The following is a 20,973-nucleotide window of genomic DNA, read 5'->3' as shown; positions in this document are numbered from 1 at the left end:
CCTGGAAACCACTTTCACCAGTTGCGTCACTCCTGTTCAGAAAGAACTGCCGACTACCCTGTTTTGTATTATGATTATATAGGTAGACATTTTACATTAGGAAGAGAACACTGCTAGTGGCATGGCTGGCATGGAAAATCTGTCTCATGTGGCACATTTCACAGCTGCCGCTGCAAACGGAGCAGAGCATGGCTCAATTGTCTTGCTGATCAGGGGGGGGGGGGTTTGAGGGAGGCAGCACGTGGGTGACGCGTAGGCGTGTTTCACAGCAGCCACTGCTCATGCAGCGCTGTGTTTCTGATTATGGGTGACTGAAGGAAAGACTAGTGACGCACCAGTCAGCGTCCAAAACGGTGCACAGCTCCGCTCACCTGGCTGGCTGGTGGAGCTATACGGCTGGACTCTCTCTAGGCAGTGGGGCCCTTCGAGTGTCATCTTATGTACCATTCAGCGCATGTCAGAGTTGCATAAGTAACACTGCACCATGCAGTTTAAGCTTGTTGAGGAAGGCTGTTTGGATGATTACTGACTGTGCCAGTCTTATCTCCACTTGGCCTTCTGTCAGGAGCCCATCTGAATTGAAGGCCGACCTCCAAGGGGCAAAGTTTCACTGAAATTCTCATGGTGAAAAATATTATGCAATGTGCTACTGTAAATTCATTGCTCAATCCTCCATGTGAGGAAGTGGAGGAAATCAGCGTGCACCGCCGTCAGGCCAGGTTGGCCAGGTGCAGTGTGGTGCTGTTGCAGTTACACTGTCATTCCTCGCATTGGCTGCCGATGCGAAACAAGTGGCTGCAACATACTGCTACGGACGCTGGGAGGACGACGAAGTGGTTTCGTTACGAAGACGACGCTGAGGTGCGAGCTTGTGTGCTGTGAGTCTACTTCAAGCCGTCGGTCCCTTGCGTAGCAGATTACCTCTGCTGTTTCTATTGCTGCTTCTAGCCGCCACGTATCATTTGGTGGAGGTTGCTAAATTCGATCCCCGACCTCAAGCTGGCTCTCCGCCGTGGCCGCCGTCTCGCCACCATGTCTAACGAGTCCGAGCCATCTCCCTCTCCGTCAACACCGCCAGCGGTCGTCGTCGCCCACCACCGCGAACCGGGCACGTTCTGCGGTACCGACGACGTTGATGTGGACGACTGGCTGGCCCTTTACGAACGCGTCAGCACGCACAACAGGTGGGATCCAACGCTGATGCTCGCTAATGTCATATTTTATCTGACCGGCACCGCGAGAGTGTGGTTCGAAACCCACGAAGAGGACTTGACCTCATGGGACATCTGTAAACAGAAGCTCCGCGACCTCTTCGGAAAACCTATCGGCCGCCAACTCGCCGCCAAGAAGGCCCTCGCGTCACGCGCCCAAACTTCCTCCGAGCCCTACATAGCGTACATACAAGACGTCCTCGCCTTGTGCCGTAAAGTGGATAAAGACATGTCCGAGGCAGATCGAGTTGGCCACATACTGAAAGGCATTGCCGACGATGCCTTTAACCTGCTTCTATGCAAAGACTGCTCAACGGTCGCCTCTGTTCTTGAGGTGTGCCGGCGTTTCGAGCAAGCCAAACACCGGCGCATTTCTCACCGTTTTGACCGGCTGCCGAACACTGCTGCTAGCTCCTCCTGTGAAGATCTGCCAACATTGCGGCAGCCTTCCGACCCGGCTAACTTAACCCGTATCGTGCGCCGCGAACTGGAGGCGATGACGCCCGCTGTTTCTTCCTTGCCACTGCCGGACAACACCTTGGCCCTCATCCAAGCCGTCGTTCGACAGGAGGTTGCGAACATGGCCGTCCCTTCTCGCGTCGTGGACACCGCTCATGCCAGCCCGGACCCTCCAGTGATCGCAGCTGCCACTTACAGTCGCAGCTTCTCGCCTCGGTACCGATATCACAATCCTGCCGAATGGCGTACCTCTGATGACAGGCCGATCTGTTTTACCTGCTCTCGCGTCGGACACATCTCCCGTCACTGCCGCAGCCGTTGGTCCCCGCCACCTCGCCCCTACTCCTTCGTCGACCGCCGCAACGTCTACGGCCCGCGCCGCTTCACCCCCCGTCCCGATCCGCTCCGTGACGAGCCCGCTCCGCAAGCTCGTGGGTCCAGCCGCTCCCGTTCTCCTACCACACGCCGCAGCCCTTCTCCTTCGACCTCCCGCCACTTCTCGGAAAACTAGCCGATGCAGCCCCCGGAGGTGACGCTGCATCATTGACCCGGCCTGAAAATCCTCTCTTGACCCCCGCTGCCCAACGTAATCTCTTGAATGTTCTCGTGGATGGTGTCCCGGTCCTTGCCCTCATTGATACTGGCGCCCAAGTGTCAGTCCTAAGCTCTTCTTTGCGCCGCCGTCTGAAGAAAGTTTTAACGCCTGCCGCCATGTCCACGGTTCGCGTCGCCGATGGCCGCCCCGCTGCCGTGATTGGAATGTGCACTGCGAGAGTCAGCATTGCCGGACGTCATATACCTGTTCTGTTCACCGTCCTGACCAGGTGCCCTCAGGACATAATCCTTGGCCTTGACTTTTTAACCGCCCATTCAGCTCTTATTGACTGTTCCTCAGGCCTTCTCCGATTGGATCTGCCCCTGTGCAATGACGACTCCACCAGCTCACCTCGCCTTCAGTCCACCGAGTTTGCTCGTCTCCCGCCACAAGCTGCTGTCTACATCCCTATGTCGCCTTCTCCTCCCGTCCCTGATGGAGACTACGTCGCCTGCCCTATCACCGCTGTGATTCTGAACCGTAACGTCCTCTTTCCCCACACCATTGTCCACATCACCAACAACTGCACCTGCCTCCCTGTCCTCAACTTCAGCCTGTCCCCTCAGGTACTTCCGACCGGCATTTCACTTGCTGATCTGTCCCCATTGACCGATTGCACAGTCTCTGTCCTGGCTCCTGACCCAACGACTGCCGCATCTAATGTCCCTACATCGCAGCCCTCCAGTGAGGATTCTATTTCCCGGATGATAGCGGCCGATCTACCCTCTGCTGATTCTACAGCTCTTCACAGTCTCTTGTCCTCCTACAGTGATATTTTTGACTTTGGGGACCGTCCCTTGGGTCAAACCTCTGTTGTCGCCCACCGCATTGACACCGGCGAGGCCCGCCCTATTCACAGACGGCCCTATAGGGTCTCCCTCGCAGAGCGCCGTGTTATTCAGGCAGAAGTGGACAAGATGCTGGCCCGCAACATCATCGAGCCTTCGAGTAGTCCTTGGGCGTCCCCTGTCGTGCTTGTTAAAAAGAAAGATCAAACTTGGCGATTCTGCGTCGATTACCGCCATCTGAATGCCGTCACAAAGAAAGACGTCTACCCTTTGCCCCGAATTGACGACGCTCTCGACTGCTTGCACGGCGCCAGTTACTTTTCCTCCATCGATCTTCGCTCAGGGTACTGGCAGATCGCTGTCGATGAACGGGATCGGGAGAAAACCGCCTTTGTCACCCCGGACGGCCTGTACCAGTTTAAAGTCATGCCTTTTGGCCTGTGCAATGCCCCTGCCACCTTCGAGCACATGATGGACTCCCTCCTGCGCGGTTTTAAGTGGACGACATGCCTCTGCTACTTAGATGACGTGATTGTTTTTTCGTCCACATTCCAAAGCCATCTTCATCGTCTTTCAGCCATCCTTGCCGTCTTCCGTCGCGCTGGTCTTCAACTGAACTCGAAGAAATGTACCTTCGGCCGCCGACAGCTCAAGGTCCTTGGCCACTTGGTCGATTCTGCTGGGATCCACCCCGACCCCGACAAGGTCCGTGCCGTGCGTTCATTTCCTACGCCGCGCTCCTCCGGTGATGTGCGCAGCTTTCTCGGCCTCTGTTCCTATTTCCGCCGGTTCATCCAGAACTTTGCGGAAATAGCCCGACCTCTTACCACGCTCCTCAAGAAGGACATCCCGTTCTCTTGGGGACCCCCCCAAGCTGACGCCTTCAGAGCCCTTATCAATGCCCTCACTGCTCCACCTGTGTTGGCTCACTTTGATCCTTCAGCCCCTACGGAACTTCGGACCGATGCGAGCGGCCATGGCATTGGTGCCCTACTTGCTCAGCGGCAACGCAACAAGCTTCGCGTTATTGCGTACGCCAGCCGTCTCCTTTCTGTGTCAGAGCGCAACTATTCTATCACCGAGCGGGAATGCCTCGCCCTGGTTTGGGCTATTGCAAAATTCCGCCCTTACTTGTTTGGGCACCCTTTCTCTGTTATCACGGATCACCACGCCTTATGCTGGCTTTCTTCGCTCAAAGACCCTACAGGCCGGCTGGGGCGCTGGGCTCTTCGCCTTCAAGAGTACACATTTTGTGTCGTCCACAAGTCCGGCCGCTTGCACCAGGACGCGGATTGCTTGTCCCGTTACCCTGTCGATGCGCCTTCCTCCAACGAATGCGAGGCTGACGCCTGCGTCTTATCCATCTCGGCCTTCCGCAACATTGCGCACGAACAGCACTTGGATTCTTCGCTACGTTCCCTCATCGACCGCCTCACTGCCAACCGCTGTGATGCGTCCCTCGCCCCGTTTGTGCTCCATGAGAACGCCCTCTACCGGCGCAATATGCGGCCTGACGGCGCTGACCTCTTGCTCGTGGTCCCGCAACACCTGCGCCGCAGCGTCCTTGAGCAGCTTCATGACGTTCCCACGGCCGGTCATCTTGGAGTCTCCCGCACCTACGACAGCGTGCGCCGCCGCTTCTTTTGGCCCGGTCTATACCGTTCTGTCCGCCGTTATGTGGCCGCTTGCGAGCTGTGCCAACGACGGAAGACGCCCTCGGTTCTCCCTCCCGGACACCTTCAGCCGATTCCCATCCCCGAAGACCCGTTTTCCCGTGTCGGCCTCGACCTGCTCGGCCCTTTTCCGGTGTCTGCTATGGGAAACAAATGGATCGCGGTCGCAACGGACTACTCCACGCGCTACGCTATTACGCGAGCGATCCCAACCAGCTGCGCAACTGATGTCGCTGACTTTCTCCTGCACGACGTCATACTCCACCACGGTGCTCCCCGTCACCTGCTCACCGATCGCGGCCGCTGCTTTCTTTCCAAAGTGGTCGCCGAACTGCTCCGCTTCTGCTCCGTCCGTCACCAATTCGCCACGGCCTACCATCCGCAGACGAACGGGCTCACTGAACGTCTGAACCGTACCCTCACCAACATGATTTCCATGTACGTCTCCGACCATCACCGCGACTGGGATATTAGCCTCCCATTTGTTACCTTCGCCTACAATTCTACGCGTCACGATACAGCCGGTTTCTCGCCTTTTTATCTTCTCTTTGGCCGCGATCCATTGCTGCCCTTCGACAGTGTGCTGCCCGCCACCGCCTCCACGAGTCCTTACGCTCGGGACGCCATCGCTCGCGCCGACGCTGCCCGTCTTGTCGCCCGCCAGCGGCTGTCAGCCTCCCAAGTCAATCAGAAACGACGTCATGACTGTCGCCGTCATGAAGTCACCTACTCTCCTGGTTCTCTTGTTTTACTCTGGGTCCCTTCCCGCCGTGTGGGCCTTTGTGAAAAACTGCTTCCCCGATATACAGGCCCTTATCGGGTCGTACGTCCGGTGACCGCGGTGACTTACGAGATCACCCCGCTACATCCGCCATCCCCGGCCGCTGCACCCCGCACCGACATCGTCCATGTGTCCCGCCTCAAACCTTACAACTCGCCGTCTAGCTGGCCTGTGTAGTGCGCACCGGGACGGTGCTTTTGCCGCGAGGGGGGTCATGCTACGGACGCTGGGAGGACGACGAAGTGGTTTCGTTACGAAGACGACGCTGAGGTGCGAGCTTGTGTGCTGTGAGTCTACTTCAAGCCGTCGGTCCCTTGCGTAGCAGATTACCTCTGCTGTTTCTATTGCTGCTTCTAGCCGCCACGTATCAATACGACCAAATAGCAGACAAAACGACAAAATAACATAAAGAAAAAAAATGCACAGTGGGTACTGGCATCGTGCCCTGTATGTTTGAGTAGCAGCTGGGCCTAAGTACTGCCTTGACAGTGGCTACATACCTTGGCTCTTGTCACAAGAGTCACAAGAGTTTATTTATATATCCGTCAGAAGCTTTTCCTTCCTTTACAAGGCATCATTTCACCTGAGCCATACATGGTTCTCAACAATCTCACGCACATTCTGGTGGTAGGAAACGTATTGTACGAGAGACAAAACCCCGCAAACAGACGTGGCAACATAGATTGTCGGAGCGTATTTACCCACTTTTGATTCTCATAAATGTTTCCACATAACCACTAATGTGAGTAGAGTGATTGTAAGGATTCTTTACGCTATGTGCATTGCAACTAGTGAGCCCCTGAACCATTTAAGGGAGAAAAAGTTGCATTCACTTTAATTGAGAAGCTGTTGTGCTGCGCTGTGAGTCGGCAGCTTTTTCATACGGTGCCTCAGGTGCTGCAAGGACATGTTAGCTTTGGTCCAAGATTTGGTTATGTTTTATCAGAAATTTGGAGGTTCATGTCAAATTAGACACTTCCTTTAAGAATAGTTGCAAAATTGTTCTCGAATCTTAGACTTGCAGGGGCATTGGATGGAACCGCGCTGGCTGTTCAAATTATCTAAATTAACAGGGGTAAAATTAGCAAGGTTTTACTGTACAGAACTGAAATCTTGAATTATCCAAAGGGGAAATTCTTACAGAATTTAATGCTTGAGCCTTGATAAAGTCAACCTTTGGGTGATCATAAATGCTGTGTTGTATGCTTTCTTTGTGATCCTGCCCCTCAGAGCTTGCTATAGATGTGCACGTTGGTAGAATTATTAGCATTATGTATGTAGTTGTGAAAATCACTTTAGAATGCAGCCATATGCCCTGTTGGAAGCTTTTCAAAGCTAGCAGATGTATGTGGCCATGTTTGATTGAATAAAATTTAGTTTAAAGAGTACATTTCATTTCTGTGAAAGATGGTGCGCCTAGTTTCTTGTGCATTCCTCACTGCAGCTTGTGAGCACTGCTGGCTAACTCTTGCTGCCAGCTGATTGTGTCAAGTGTGCAATGAGTTGAGCTGCATTCATGAATGTTTTCCAGTTCAGTTTTTTTTTTTTTTTTCAGTTCTTGCAGTGTAGTCTGTGATAGTATGCTTTTCTTTTATCGAAAAAAGAATACGAGCTTGACTGTGCTGCATTGTGTTGTTGCAGGCTTCATGCATGCTGTGGAGCCTCTGGGCACTCATCCAGGCTGCTCATTCCACCATCAAGTTTGACTTCCTCCAGTGAGCCATCCTGTCTTTTTTTTTCGTTTCCACGATGTGCTCATACTGAGCCTGTCTCTCAGAACCATCTGTGTGCTCTACGGACACATTGCACTGAATTAACACCTCCTTTTGGGCTAGTTTGTGCATACTTGAAACAGAGAAAGACTAGTGCCAAACCATGCACACCACATGAGAAGAACGAAGACAAGACACAAGCGCTTGTGTCTCGTCTTCATACTTCTCTTGTGGTGTGCATGGTCTGGCACTAGTCTTTCTCTGTTTCAAACTTTGCACTGAAAACTGGATGATTTGGTAGGTCACACAGGTTAGCCGTACCGTGATGAGCACTTTGAGTTTCTCCACTCCATCAAACCACGCCATGCACAAAGGTTAAACAAGGCCAGAGAAAAGGCAAGCAAAGCAGGTTAATTTGTCTCACCATGATGGGATTTTCTTTCAAGTGGTGTTACCATGCAACGGGATCTATATGCATCAGTGCAAGTGCCATTTCAAAACATGTTGCTGTGAGCACAAGCATTTGTTGTCCAGTGCTTGGCGTTTTCATTTGGGGCCATTTCACTTTGTGGCATGGCAGAAGGTAAATGGGCATTGTCATCAGTGTAGGTTCTTTGCAAACAGTGAGCAGTCGGTTGATTCCTTGAAGCACATTAATGTGCCATGCACTGCCAGATAACGAGAGGAGGCCAACAGAAGTTTGGCTCACTTTCAACTGGTGCAGGCCATTCACTTCACAAGTGAGAAACACCATCCTTACATACAAGCTTATTGTGTGTAAATTTTCAACTGCAGCATTGAAAGTAAAATATGCATTGCAGTTATAGGGTTCATCAATATTCTTACAAGTCTTGGGGATTTGCAGACGGGCTGCCAAGACTGTACAGTCAAGTCCACTTATAACAATACTGGTTATAACAATATATTGGATATAACAATGGTCAGTCATGGCATCATCAGCTTTGCCATGTGTTCTATGGTAAAATAAACTGCTTATAGCAATGCTGTCAGGGCACATTATTGGTTATAACAATTAAATCTGGTAATTGAGTGTCAACCATTATAGAAAAAAAAAGAAGGAAATGCTACAACCACACCAGCAAAACCATGCTTACAACACAAAAGTGCTAAGCTGGCGCAGCAACGCCACAAAAGCAAAAGAGGCAGGCGTCATCACGTCAGGAGAGCTGCTGCGTTGCTGCATTGGCTACGCACGCCATGCGTACCCCCAATCAGTCGGTGCAGTGCGCGTGCATGCAGCCAGCATGGTTTTTTCTCTTGTCAGCTGTCACCGCACCCTTAGTTCTGCATGCTTCTTGAATTTCCCATAAGAATCACTTCCGGAAAGCCGGCCTCATTCCTGTGGCGTGGAGGTGCGCGAAGCTCCCACCAGCGGCGCAGTGATGGCGGTGCTTTTGTCGTCGGTGAACATTGTTCCGGTTCCCTGAAGTTCGAATTAACGAGCTTTTACAGGCATTAGAACAATCAAACCCCTCCGGGTATTTACTGTCAACAAATGCTCTGAAGTTTGTCATCTTTTATTTTTTTTCGGCACAACCCTGTCATAACAATTATTGGTTATAACAATGGTATTTCCATGGCACTTGAATATTGTTATAAGTGGGCTTGACTGTACCAGTTTTTCAAAAACATCATGTGGTCCGCATGTGCCCAGTGCAGCCACCACACTGTCTGCACATGGTCAACACCATCACGTGTCTGCACATCCTGAATGCACAGCCACTGCACATGGTCAACACATGGCCACCACGTGGTGTGCATGTACTTCACGCAGCCACCTCATGGCCTGGTTAGCAAGCTGCCACCACATGGCCTGCACATACTCAGCATGCAGCAACTGTGTGTTCTGTTTGTGCTCGAACACACTGCTACCACACGGTCCGCACATGGTCAACACAAAGCCACCATGTGGTGCACATCTGCTTTAACGCACATTTACCCCACAGTCTCCATGTGTTCAACACACCGCTATTGCATGGTCATTGCATGGCCACCATGCTTACATTCACAGTGGAACAATGAACATGAACAGAGACACCATAAAGCACTGCTGTCACCGCCACGTCATCCACACATGCTCAGCTCACAGCCGCCGTGCAGGCTGCATGTGCTCAAGACTGTTACTGCATATTCCACACATGGTCAACACGTGGCCACCATGTGGTCTGCTTGTGCTCGACGCACAGCCACTGTATGTCCCACGCATAGTTAACGTGCAGCCACCACATGATCTGCACATGCTCAACGAGTGGCTACCCTGCGGTCTGCCCACTGTCAACTCGCAGCCACTGCATATTGCACACATACTCAACGTGTGATCGTCAACTCCTCTCTAGCTGGTCACAATGGACCAGGTACCTGGCAGCACCTGCTTGTACGCCTAATCATAACAGGTCATTTGCCACCTGAAGAGGTCACAGCGGGATTACAGTAAAGTTGCTCCCAGAAGTGACCCTGTTGCTCTGGGGGTCACTGCTGTAACCTTCAGAAGGGCTCATTTGCTTCTGCTAGGCTTCAGCTGTCATGACCCCTTAGCTGGGAACGTGCAACCTTGCACGAGATCCAACAGTTCGCATTCTTCTTTGCTCTCTTGATGATTGGCCCTGGCTGATATCGCAAGCAACCATTGCACTGTACTGCTGCATGTCTTTCCTCGCTGGCAGGAAGGTCATTGATACAAACATCTGCTTCTTTTTGAGGGGTCCCATAGAGTTCACAAAAATTCCAGCAAAACAGTCGAGGTCTCTATGAAAATTCATCTGGTCAGGCGTAGAAATTGAAGATAAGACTCGAGTCACTTACCAACCATGATCAATAATCTGGTGCAGCCTTGTGAAACATCGTAATTTACCTTCGCTTTTTCAGTGGCCTTTCAGTAGGGCCATTTTTTTTACCTACACTGGCTACACTGGTGTAGCAAGTGTATCAAGAAATCATGATACACTGGCTACACCAGTGTAGCCAGTGTAGGTAAAAAAAAATGGCCCTAGTATCCAGTGAGCCCTCTACCTTAATCGTCTAGAACAATGGGTAGGAGGCTGTGTTAGCCGAGAACACCGTTCTGCTGCTCTCCGCCAGGTTTGCCCTGGAGCGTCTGGACATGTACAGGAGGCACAAGGCCGAGTTCATGGACATGCAGCTGCCGTCCTCCTAGGAGTGGCTAGTCGGGGCAGCAGCCCTGCCCCCTCTCCACACGTCCTACCTCGACTGGCTGCCCACAATGGTCTCATCTGTGGTTGGTCACCACCGCACCTCACTGCCTCTCAGGGCCCCACCCCTTGCCACTGTGTGTGTGTCTGAACTGGCAGTGGGGCTGTACTTTCGCTTAGCTCTACGACGAGACAAAGAATGTACCGGATATTTTTGCTACAAGCTGTTTATTTTCAGTTCTTCATGGGTCTGGTTTTCCAGTGCCTTACTCAATCCTCGCATTGTGTGTGTTACTGCTGCCCGAGCCCAGAGTACTTAGTTTGCGATGGACGGAAAGGGTGTTTACTTTTGTGATGATCAGGAGATGGGCAAGCATGGCCAGATGGGGGCAGCCATTGAGCCCAGTGACGTGGTCCTTCATCCCGATTGTACTTGCTTTCTTTCATTTTTACCGACATCAAAATTCCAATGTGTGGCTCCGTACGTCTTTAAAGTCTTTTTCATGTGCCGACCTCCTTTTTTGTTATAGGAAAAATGAGGGAGTTACTCCTTAATTCTTGCAGTTAAAAGTGTTTTGAAACATGGAAGGCATCACACGCACTCAAACTTTGCAAGTTGCTGCCTCTGGGTTAACACGATAGCCCAGCAGTATACGCTGGAAAGTTTCATTGGCTTTAATGGGATGAAAGCTGACCCTAGATTTCTGACTGCAAATGTCCGCTGATATGGGGTCAACACTTGGACTGCGTTGTTAATGTATTATAACATTTATTTTCTGCTGTTCCTGCGTTACACTGAAACACATGCTTTACATAGGCGACCTTTATAGTCTGGTGCGTCTTTATTACGAGGGAGACCTATTTTTGGGCCGTTTGGTGCTCACCGTTTACCCTGAGCTTGGCCGCAAAGTCTGTTGTGTGTGTGACCCCAGCGAGAGTGTTTTGAGAGTTGCTCTAAAAGTGCAGCAGTTCCCTCATGATTTCATTGTTGCTTTTGGCGACTGCCGTTGATTTTCTGTAATTGAATTTTTGTTGTTGTTGTAATAATTTTTATCACGTTATATTGTTGTACGTATGTCAGTTGTTATGGAGCTTGTTTTTTTGATGCCTTTTTCTCTTCTTTTGCTATAGCTTTAAGGTGTAAGAGGCCATCGGGGGCCATTGCAGTTCGTGTCACATGTGCAGTTTGAACTGACAGTTTGGCAAATCGAACCTACAGTGCACCAGTGGCAGCAGCGCCATTTCAGAAACAAGAAAGCTTTGTGTAGAGAGGTGGTTTGTAATGCGAGTTTGTTTCTTCATTTCATTTGATTCTTTTTAAGCTGTTATCCCAAAGCAAGAAAAGTTGTGCCACATTTTGTTCTGTGGTCTTATAAACGCGTGCAGGCATTTGACAACAGAAGGTGGGATCTGGGGTAATCGGAGCGTACATTCCCTGGCCTTGATTTGTTATCCATGCTGCAGTGGTCCGCACAGGTGCACTGTACAAGGAGTGCTCATTAATACTTGAAGAAGCCCTAGAGCAATCTTAATTCCTCCGCCTATATTTGCTTCTAAGACGTCATTACTTATATGGCATTATTAAAAATAAGGACCAGGACAGTGACATCCCAGTGGGTGAGCGCTGGAAGCTATAGGCGTGCTGCCTGACAGTTTCCAAGGCATATTTTGCAATCGACGAAGAGTGCTTCAGGGCCCCTTTAAGGCAGCTCTAGGTTTAATCGGATTTAGGTTGCTTTTAATTGCAATTCACGTCAGTTCACCGGAAAGCAAAATGCATTTTTCGAAACCTTGATAGACCATACAGGCAGCCGTGTGATGTTTTGCACACAGCTGCATGGGTTTTTGCCACCTGTACTTACCTTCAGCCACCAGTTTTTGGTGCTGAAATGCGGCTTCAAAACTGGTGGCTGCTCTTTCATTTTTTACTCCTTTTGTAACCAAGAAACAGGCTGTGATGCTGGACCCAGTGTGGGTCCACATTTCACAAAAGTGCACGCACAATATATAAATGAAGTGAAGCGAGACGTGACCATATCATGGTGTTAATGTTGTTGGGATGCCAGCAAGCACAGTATATTGGTCGTCACACTGTTCTCAGTCACCAGTGTGCTTGCATGTATATGAAGTGCATTCTTGATCAAGATCCTCCACATATGAGACTTGTGTGAAAAATTTGTAGCTTGCGCGCTATGACGTAAGAGTAGCTGCAGTTTGCAGTGTGGGTATTTTCTGCTGGGAAAAGTATTTGCAGTGGTACGTTTTAGAAAAGTTATTTTCAATGCTGTTGTTGTGATAGTTGGAAACTGACTGCGGCAGAGTGCATGCATCGAATTGTCGAAGGTTATCGTAGAGACTGTTTGAAGACAAAAGGCTGCATTGTTTTGCGGTCAATGCGCGTGTATTAATGTGTGAAACTGCTGCAAAAGCAGGTCTCCGAATGAATTAGGAGAACAGTACTACCACGCACATGCATGTTCTCCTTTAGCTAGTCACGAGAGCTGTGAAACATTGTGAAACTCGGATGCTCATCCTCTGGCCAATGTCTTGTGTTTCTCTGCCCTCTAAAGCTGGCAGCCCAGTATTTTTGAACAAAAAGGTCACTTACAGTGGTATTCAGCTTTCCCTGTGGGCATATTGCTGAACTGATGGCCCAACCAGCACTAGTTCGCATGTGTTCGTGGCACTGGCATGACTTCCTTTGTCGTGTTGAACTAGGTACAGCCGCTTGTTGCAGGGCCAGGATTATGGACAACTGTCGGAGAGAGGCACTTCACTTATGCTAAGCATTTCTTTAACCAAAGAAAAGGAACGACATTTGCGCAGTGTCCCGCCAGAAAGTTCATCAGTCGGGTGGAGCCCCACCTCTTTGTGCCCTGTTTAAACGGTTCAGTGCCATCCCAAGTATGGTCTGTGGTGAAAGCGGTATGTTAAGACAGCAGGGTAATGTGCTGGAGGCAATAGCAGTCATATCAGCTGGTTAGGCTTGGTGTGTTTGACAATGGACCCACAGAAATCCTTGGAAAGGTGAAGTGTTTTGTTTTGGGTGAAATTGGGTGAAAGCTCGCGTTGAGTCATGGAAGTGGTGAGCAAATTTTTGGGCACTGACTTTTCCAAAATGTCGCTTCGAGGTGTGCGAGACTAATTTTGTTACGCAGCCTGATCTGTGTGCGTGCGCTGTGCAGTGCTGAATGCCACCTGCTTGCTGTACTGCAGTGTAATGCTGCAATGTGGCCGCACTGTTGGCACGTGACAGTGCATGTGACCGCCTTCTGTAGCTTTGTGCATGGCTGTTGGGCCTGTTGGAGTCAGTTGTGTCGAATCTGCATGGAGCCAGCATTGTAGATGCTGTCGTGTTGTTCTCGCTGCATCTAGCAGTTGACTGAGTGTCTTTCGTGTGGCATGTGGTAGGGCAGCGAGACTGGAGTACGACTTTGTTCTGGTGCTGGTTTCACCAATGTTGTCAGTGTGCTTGCATTAATGTGCTGTGGTGGCTACCGGGATTGCCCATAACGTGTCCGGCCTGTCCACGCTTTGTGATTTGCTGACATGATTTGCCAACTGCTGCTGGTCAGCACAGGCGCCCTCAGAGGGGAGTTGCGCAGAGCTTGTGTTTGCAACTCTGGTCCTGGTTTCCACTATGTGGGGCAAGCTTTGAGAACCTCAAGGAGGGTGACGCGTACGCATATTGTGTGTGTTGCTACTATTCTGTAGATGTTGTATAAAACACCTTTCAGACTAAGGAGCTTTAAAGCATGTTGCCCATTGCACCATCGCTACAGACCCTCTCCTTTATTGCTTCTCCGGGACCCCTCGTGTGCATGTTTGCACGAGAACTATTTTTTTACTAGTGCCCAGTGGATGGAGTGTGAAGGCTCGCTGCCCGTTTTTCAGGCTGTTTGCTCAAGTAGTTGTGTACATCTGCTAAGCAAGAGGGCAAGAGTAGCTAAACTTGAGCTTTGGAAACAAGAGTGTCAGTTGTGTACCCCCCACCTCAGGACTGTTGTGGCCACACCTCCTTCTTAGATGAAGGTGTTTTGCATGGAGCTGGTAATGGTCAGCAGGGTGAGAAAACACAAGCACTGGTCCCCCTAGGTAAGCCTGATTGGCGTCCTCCTAAATGTGGCAAGGATGATGACGTAAGATCGGACAGCCCGGTTCAAAACACAGAGCACACAGTAGATAGGATGTCACCATGGTTCACATGATTCACTGTGGCTCCTGTCTGCTGTGCATTCTACGGTGTGCGTTTAGCCACACTGGTAGATTTTATATCAGTAGAACAGACCAACCAAGCCAGGAATATGTTTTATCGAACCATGATGGGAATAAACACCATAAAAGAGGACTAGACGAGGAATGAGACATCGGAGGTGTCAAATTGAAATCGGTGTTTATTTTGCGGGAAGTTGATTAACGCATGTTTGAGGAAGATGTCCAAACAATGCACGTAGGTCCACATTACGTGTTTCTCACAACCACAATTTGTAGTTTTTTTTTCGTGTGTACTGTTGTATTCTTACTTTAACAACCTGCCATATTTATTTGTGTATAGATTGACCTGTTTTTCTTTATGTGTTCTTAAAACTTGGGGGGCCAACCAACATGCAAATCACAGCCAAGGTGAGGTGCAAACCCAGCAGCAGACGCAAAAGAGGAAGCGGAAGATATTAATGCCAACAACACTGCTGCTCAGGAAGATGATGGTTCTGGATGCCTTCGAGCACTTCACGGTAATTGCCACCATCGTTACTGTGTAAATATTTCACCTCCTGGTTCTTTTTCAAAAGACCCACTCAAAAGATCCCCGTATAAGTCCAATACGAAGATAAGCACACTACCCAACAGCACACCAACCTTGCACTTTGGAGCTCTAGTCTTAAAAATGAGATGAGTTGCTCAGCTGCACGGTGAGTCATGCCTTCTGGACATGGTAGCCGTCGCTGGCATCATTTAAGTGAGTTGTCACATTACATGCAGAAGCGTCGAAAAATTGTATAGCAGCACATGTCTTCGTCCCTGAAATGTGGGTCAGGTGTCATAGCGACTGTGTCTTTTCACATGCAGCAACAATGCCAACCTTTCAAATGCATAATGGGGGATCGCTGCTGCAATTCCGATATGCAGTGCGCTGTGCCTGTCGCCTTAATTGAGTGTTGGTGGCTTGGAGCTTCTGCTGGTTGAACTGTACAGCATTCCCTTTTTTTACGGTTCCTGAAGTGGTTGACCTATGTGGCATATTGACCAGTATGAGAGTAAACATGGCATATTGCGTTTATTACGTGAACCTTATTTGTAAGCCATCACCTACAGTAGCCTCTGCTTTTTGTAATCCTATTGGAGCATTTACTGGTTTCATTATCTCAAGACACCCCCCCAGCTATCTTCCTTCTGTTGCCACAGTGCTTGTTCCCAACAAGCGGATAAGTGGCATAGCTAGAGCTCGTGGCCTGTGCACACATATGGAAGGCACTTGCAGAATGCTATGCCATTTGTGCAGCGCCCTCTCTGTAGTATTCTCCTTCAAGACATGCTGGCCGCTTGTTCTCTGTGGCAACCTGAAACACTCTGAAAGAGAACTGAACAATTTTGCACTGAGCGGCTCTTGCCAGTACACTGCGTTTTTGCATTGGTGTTATATTAAAGGGACAGTGAGGAGAGCACTATTAATATTTTTTTGATACCAAAATCCGATAGTTCGGCATGTCATGGCTTTGTTGCCACTTGGCCGGCAGCGAAAGATGCATTTATTTCTAAGAAATTTGGATTCGAAGTTGAAAAAGTTTTTCCAGCCGCTCTGATTCAAACTTGGGATTCTCCTATGACGACACAGGACTAAGTGACGTGATACATGACGTGCACATGACGTAACGCAGACTCCGTGATTTCTGGCAGCCAGCAGTGCGGCCTAGCAGCAGCCGAAACGAAAGCTACCGCCGGCCGAACGTTGAAGGCATCTATCGGCTATTGCGGCCGTTGCTACAGTCGCTTCGCTTACGTTTGCAGTGGCGTTTTGCCAGCGTTACGATAGATCTCGTTCTCGAAGTCATCAACGAAGTTCTCGCAAAATAGACACCTTTAGCATACCGTGTACCTTGTTACCGCTAGCGGAATACTGGGAGCCCCCCTAACGCCGGTAAGCGGGCGCTGATTGGTCCCGATGCTGCAGGCGCGCGGGTATCTGCCGGGCACGTGGCGCCATCTGGTGACGTCGAGGAGATTTGCGCATGAATTGGCTGCGCCTCAGTGATTTGTTGCTTTTCGGGTCCTAGAGTTGCTAGAACCATTGGTTCCAGCAACACTGCTTTGTCCTATGACGTCATCACGCTTGTACTTGCGAGTTTGGCCTGTGGCGGCGATGCCTGTATTTTGGTTCTTGCCCTTTTCTATGTTACAAGAGCTTTGTTGTCAGTATGAGTGGCATTTTTGTAATCACGAGCTGGTATTCTGCCGATACAAGCCAACTTCAATTTCTCCTCAGTGTCCCTTTAAAGATTAGTCCTTTTGGTGAACTCCATTGCATGAGAAACTGGTACGTAATGGCTCTGGAGCCCGTAAACAGGCCCACATAGCTCAACTCCATAGACAGTTCAATGGAGTGATGGCCCCCGGTATGAAGTGATTCCAGATGGTTAAATTATCTTTCAACAAGGATTCCAAACATGTGTGGTATGGCACAGAAAGCAAGGCAGGCGAACGTAGCGTAAATGTCCAGACTTTCCACATGCTTCTGCACTGCAAGCATTTTCAAACAAAAAAAGTTCATTAGCTTAGCTCAAGTTGGCTGAGAAATGCTACTTACAGCATCAAAAAGCAAAATTTTTCTTTGAGTTGTTTTTCTTCAAGGTGGCGTAATCAACAGAGTGGGAAATGCTAAAAGCATCCAAATATTAAACAAAAAAGAAAGGTACGTACTTTTGCGACATTGTGATTGATGTCACAAGTTCAACCACTCTGGTGCAAAATATGAACTCATTCACAAAGTTTTCAGCTTAAAAAATTGGTTTTCACATTGAACACACTGGAAAGTAGTAGTCCCTAGTATTCACCTACATGAGAGAAATTAAATGCTTAGGTACTGAGTTTATAATCACTAAATTTATGGGGGGAAAGTGTACAAAAACTGTTCCTGATTGCCTGTGGTGTTGTCATGAGCAGGAACAAGAAGGTCCCTGAGCTTAGCCTCACCACTCTCGTCTGAAAAACCACTTTTTTGAAATCAACCACGAACAAATTATTCTGTACTTTGGCTCGTGAATTTGAAAAAAATAATAAACTGGTTTCATAGGTGCTGCTATAGTAGGATACAACTTAAGAAACGGCAGTTGCTAACACTGTGCCAATTGCAACAGTAAACGAAATCAGCTTTTTAATGTTTGGCTATATCAAACAATGCACGTATCGAAATTCTAAAGCTTATAATTTTTTTCTTGTGGTTAGTTTCTTGTTTGGGTGATGAGAAAAGTTTTAACTACAGACTACTTTTTTGTTGTGGAAGAATTCTGTGCGGCGGGCCTGAATGTGGGCGGAGCTTCAGTGCAGATTTAAATAGTATCTAATTGTATAATGCAGAGTGAAATGAACTGTTGCAAGGATGCTGTGCTAACTTAGAGGGAATTTGTTTACAATGATCTGCGGCATATGCAGGCAATAGCTTGCTATTAGTGAAGGGCAATAAGGGCATCATTTAAAGTGACCTCTCAAGACAAAAGCATGTTTTTGCCTACCCATCAAGTGCATGTCACAAGCCACCAAGTTCTAAGCACCTGCACAAAAAAAAAAAAAAAAATCTCTGTATACCTGAAATAGTGAATGTGTTGCCACGTATGAGTGGAACTAATGCTGCAGGGCCTTTGTATTGAGTGACTTGCACTTCATTTGTTAGGTCAGCTTGACCAACGAACGCTGTCTGTGCAGAGAAAAGACACCAAACTATGGGACATGGACAGCAGAGATAGTGGATACCCCTCTATGCTGTCTGTGTTTCATCCTTCAAGCTGGAACTGAACGGATTCGAACTAATGCGGCAGAAACCACGGCATTCTGGAGTGACTCACAATCGTTGCTTTCATGGGCTTAAAGTTGTGTTTGAAGGAAGCGAGCTTAATCACAGTGATTGCATTTCTAAAGGAAAAAGCTGAAACAATGACGATGTCTGTGTGGTAACATGATTTGCTAGCTGCCTCTTTTGGGTGCAAGAGTGTTTGGCATTCGTTTGCTGTGTGCAGAGCATGCGTTGATCAGAGCGAACCATGGTGTCTCCGCGGTTCATTTGTCGAGAAGTTGTTGCACAGTGGCCAAACATACCTGCTCAGTGTGGGTCGTTAGTGTCGTGTTCCAATGGAAGTGCTCGTATGCAGCAGCATTTATGGTGCGACCATATCTCCAACCTACAACAGGCTCACGGCATTTGTTGTTGGCAAATGTACCTTGGTAGGTTGTCCTGGATGCATTTAAAATTTCCGAAGCCAGCTTATTCGGTTAGGCTTGATACCTCCAGCTTGCTCAGAGCTCAAAAACTTTGACACCAAGTGACGAGTGCCTCAATTTGCTGAAACCATGCTAGAATCTTGTTCTTCATGTAGAGCGGAAAAGCTAAACTGAACTTGGGCGTTAATTGCTAAGCCTACAGCACTGACAAGTGGTAATTATTTGATGCATTGTTGAACACAGAACAAAGTTGTGTTTTGAAGACAAAATGCATAGCTGCAGAGATTTGGCTGCAGATGCAAGGAACGGTCCTTTACGTTTCGTTGTGAAAAAAAAAAAATCTTGCAAGCTAGCCGAAACTTTTGTTGGACAGGTTGTGCCCACTTTTTTTTCTCAGGAATAGAAGACCACTGTCTGAACCACACAACTGCTGCTGTGTAAATAAACCTGTTTGCCATTTCATTTGTGTGCCTCTGATTTCATGGAAAAAGAAAAAAGATTGTGTTTTCCTATCAGCAGGTGTACACGCATGCAAAAGAAAAGAGAGAAAACTTAATTCAGCCAAAAGAATTCGCAGGGGCCGGGTGGTCGGGGCCCCTAGTCCAGGGCTCCGCTGGCGGCAGCTGACCTGCGGACTAGCTGGACGATCCAGGCTTGCTGGTACATGTTGTAGCTGGTCAGAGCCTTCTCCCACTGCTCGTGTGTCTGGTGTGGCACTGTGAACCTTTTGTCTGGTTTGTCCTGGCATTCCCAAGATGTATGTATGGTAGAGCATGGGGGTTTGCTCCGCACCAAGAACGAACAAATGCTGGCAACGTATCCACAATCGGCTGAACTTGTGCTTGCTATGATGCCAGCACGCATTACGTGGTCACAGAGTTTATGTATACCTGATACACAGAAGTTTAAAAACCAGCTGCTACAAAAAGGTGTTTTTCAGTGGCATTCAGCATAGTTCTCATTTCCTGCACAAAACCTACCATAGCAATCTCAGTTCACCTCACTGGGTCCTCGGCAAAATAATGTGGCCTATGAACAAGTGACGTGTTCAAACTGCCCGAATGCTGCACCTAATCTATTGGGCCACTAACATGGGCGAGAGATAATTGTTTCGTAAGCCCTTCGGATATTACCGCACCACGAACTGACCATGCCTTTGAAGGTACTATCGCACTTATGACTTGACAAACGTCCAAAGTGAACCAGCTGAGGTCCCTGCTTTGTAGTACATCAATGCTTCTTCACATGGAGTGCCAAACTAGCAAAGAAATTTGGCGTGCTTTGTCCTTGTCAACAGTTAACTGCATCGATTTCCAGAACCACTGGGCTCACATTGGTTTGAGAACTGAGCTCCTACCACATCTTGTGCGTTGCAGCTCATACGCAGTGCGACAGTATGTCACTTTATTGTTTGTGGTGCATTGCTTTCCAGTTATAGCAAAAGCGGCAATAAGCTCTGGATATTGCGGACGCTCTGCTACTTAACCTCTAGTCTAAATTTAGTGTAATCATTGTAGCCCAAATTTAGTTTCACGCAAGAAAAGAATCAAGATGCACCTGAACCTACTAGTTACACTAAATGCCAAAGAAAATTTCAGCAAAACTGTTGCACGAGAAATAATTTGTGAGCTGCACAGTGAGACACTTCCATTGCTTGCGATTCAGTGTTTAAATTCTTGTGGAAATGGAGGAAGTACCTTCCGTTTCCTCCGTACCTTATGCTTTGTGCAAAAGGAGTTTGAGCGACCATTGCAACCTTGCACCTCGGAAGATTCACCGAGAAAAGTACAGATAGCAACACTGTGTCCCCCCCCCTCAACAAAAGGCAGTGGCCACTCGTAATCACTTGTGTCTGCCAAGTTAAAGGTCCTGCTAATGAGATGTGTGAACCAATGTCCCGAAGTGACACGTGGGCTACGAAGGGTGCCATATAGGAGGCTCCAAGTTAAGTCAGACCACCTCGCCAATTGAGAGCATGCACTGACATCACACGAGCATTTTTGCATGTTACCCCCCCCCCCTAGAATTGTGGCCACAAAGAGCAGGATTTAATTCTGCCACATTAGGATCAGTAACTGACCTTGTGAACTCGCAGCTACACAAACCAGCTAGAGCACAATAATGCTAATTGTTTTCATCCACGAAGAAATTATT

At 48.7% G+C, this 20,973-nt stretch overlaps 1 protein-coding gene across 1 annotated transcript in view; it reads left to right on the top strand.

Moving 5' to 3' along the window:
- eas (ethanolamine kinase 1) overlaps positions 1 to 19,281 on the top strand; it is a 48,892-nt gene extending 29,611 nt beyond the window's left edge. The window contains exons 8-9 of the mRNA XM_089558480.1: positions 7,149 to 7,222; positions 10,319 to 19,281. Of these exons, the coding sequence (XP_089414606.1) occupies positions 7,149 to 7,222; positions 10,319 to 10,394 (150 nt within the window). The 3' untranslated portion in view covers positions 10,395 to 19,281. The remainder of the gene's footprint in view (positions 1 to 7,148; positions 7,223 to 10,318) is intronic.
- Positions 19,282 to 20,973: the final 1,692 nt, after the last annotated feature.

The sequence above is a fragment of the Amblyomma mixtum genome, chromosome 1 (genome assembly GCF_055824585.1).
Source record: "Amblyomma mixtum isolate Tamu chromosome 1, ASM5582458v1, whole genome shotgun sequence".
In the NCBI taxonomy this organism is placed as follows: Eukaryota; Metazoa; Arthropoda; class Arachnida; order Ixodida; family Ixodidae; genus Amblyomma; species Amblyomma mixtum.
Note: the sequence above shows the minus strand (reverse complement) of the source record. Positions and strands in the feature narration are given on the sequence as shown.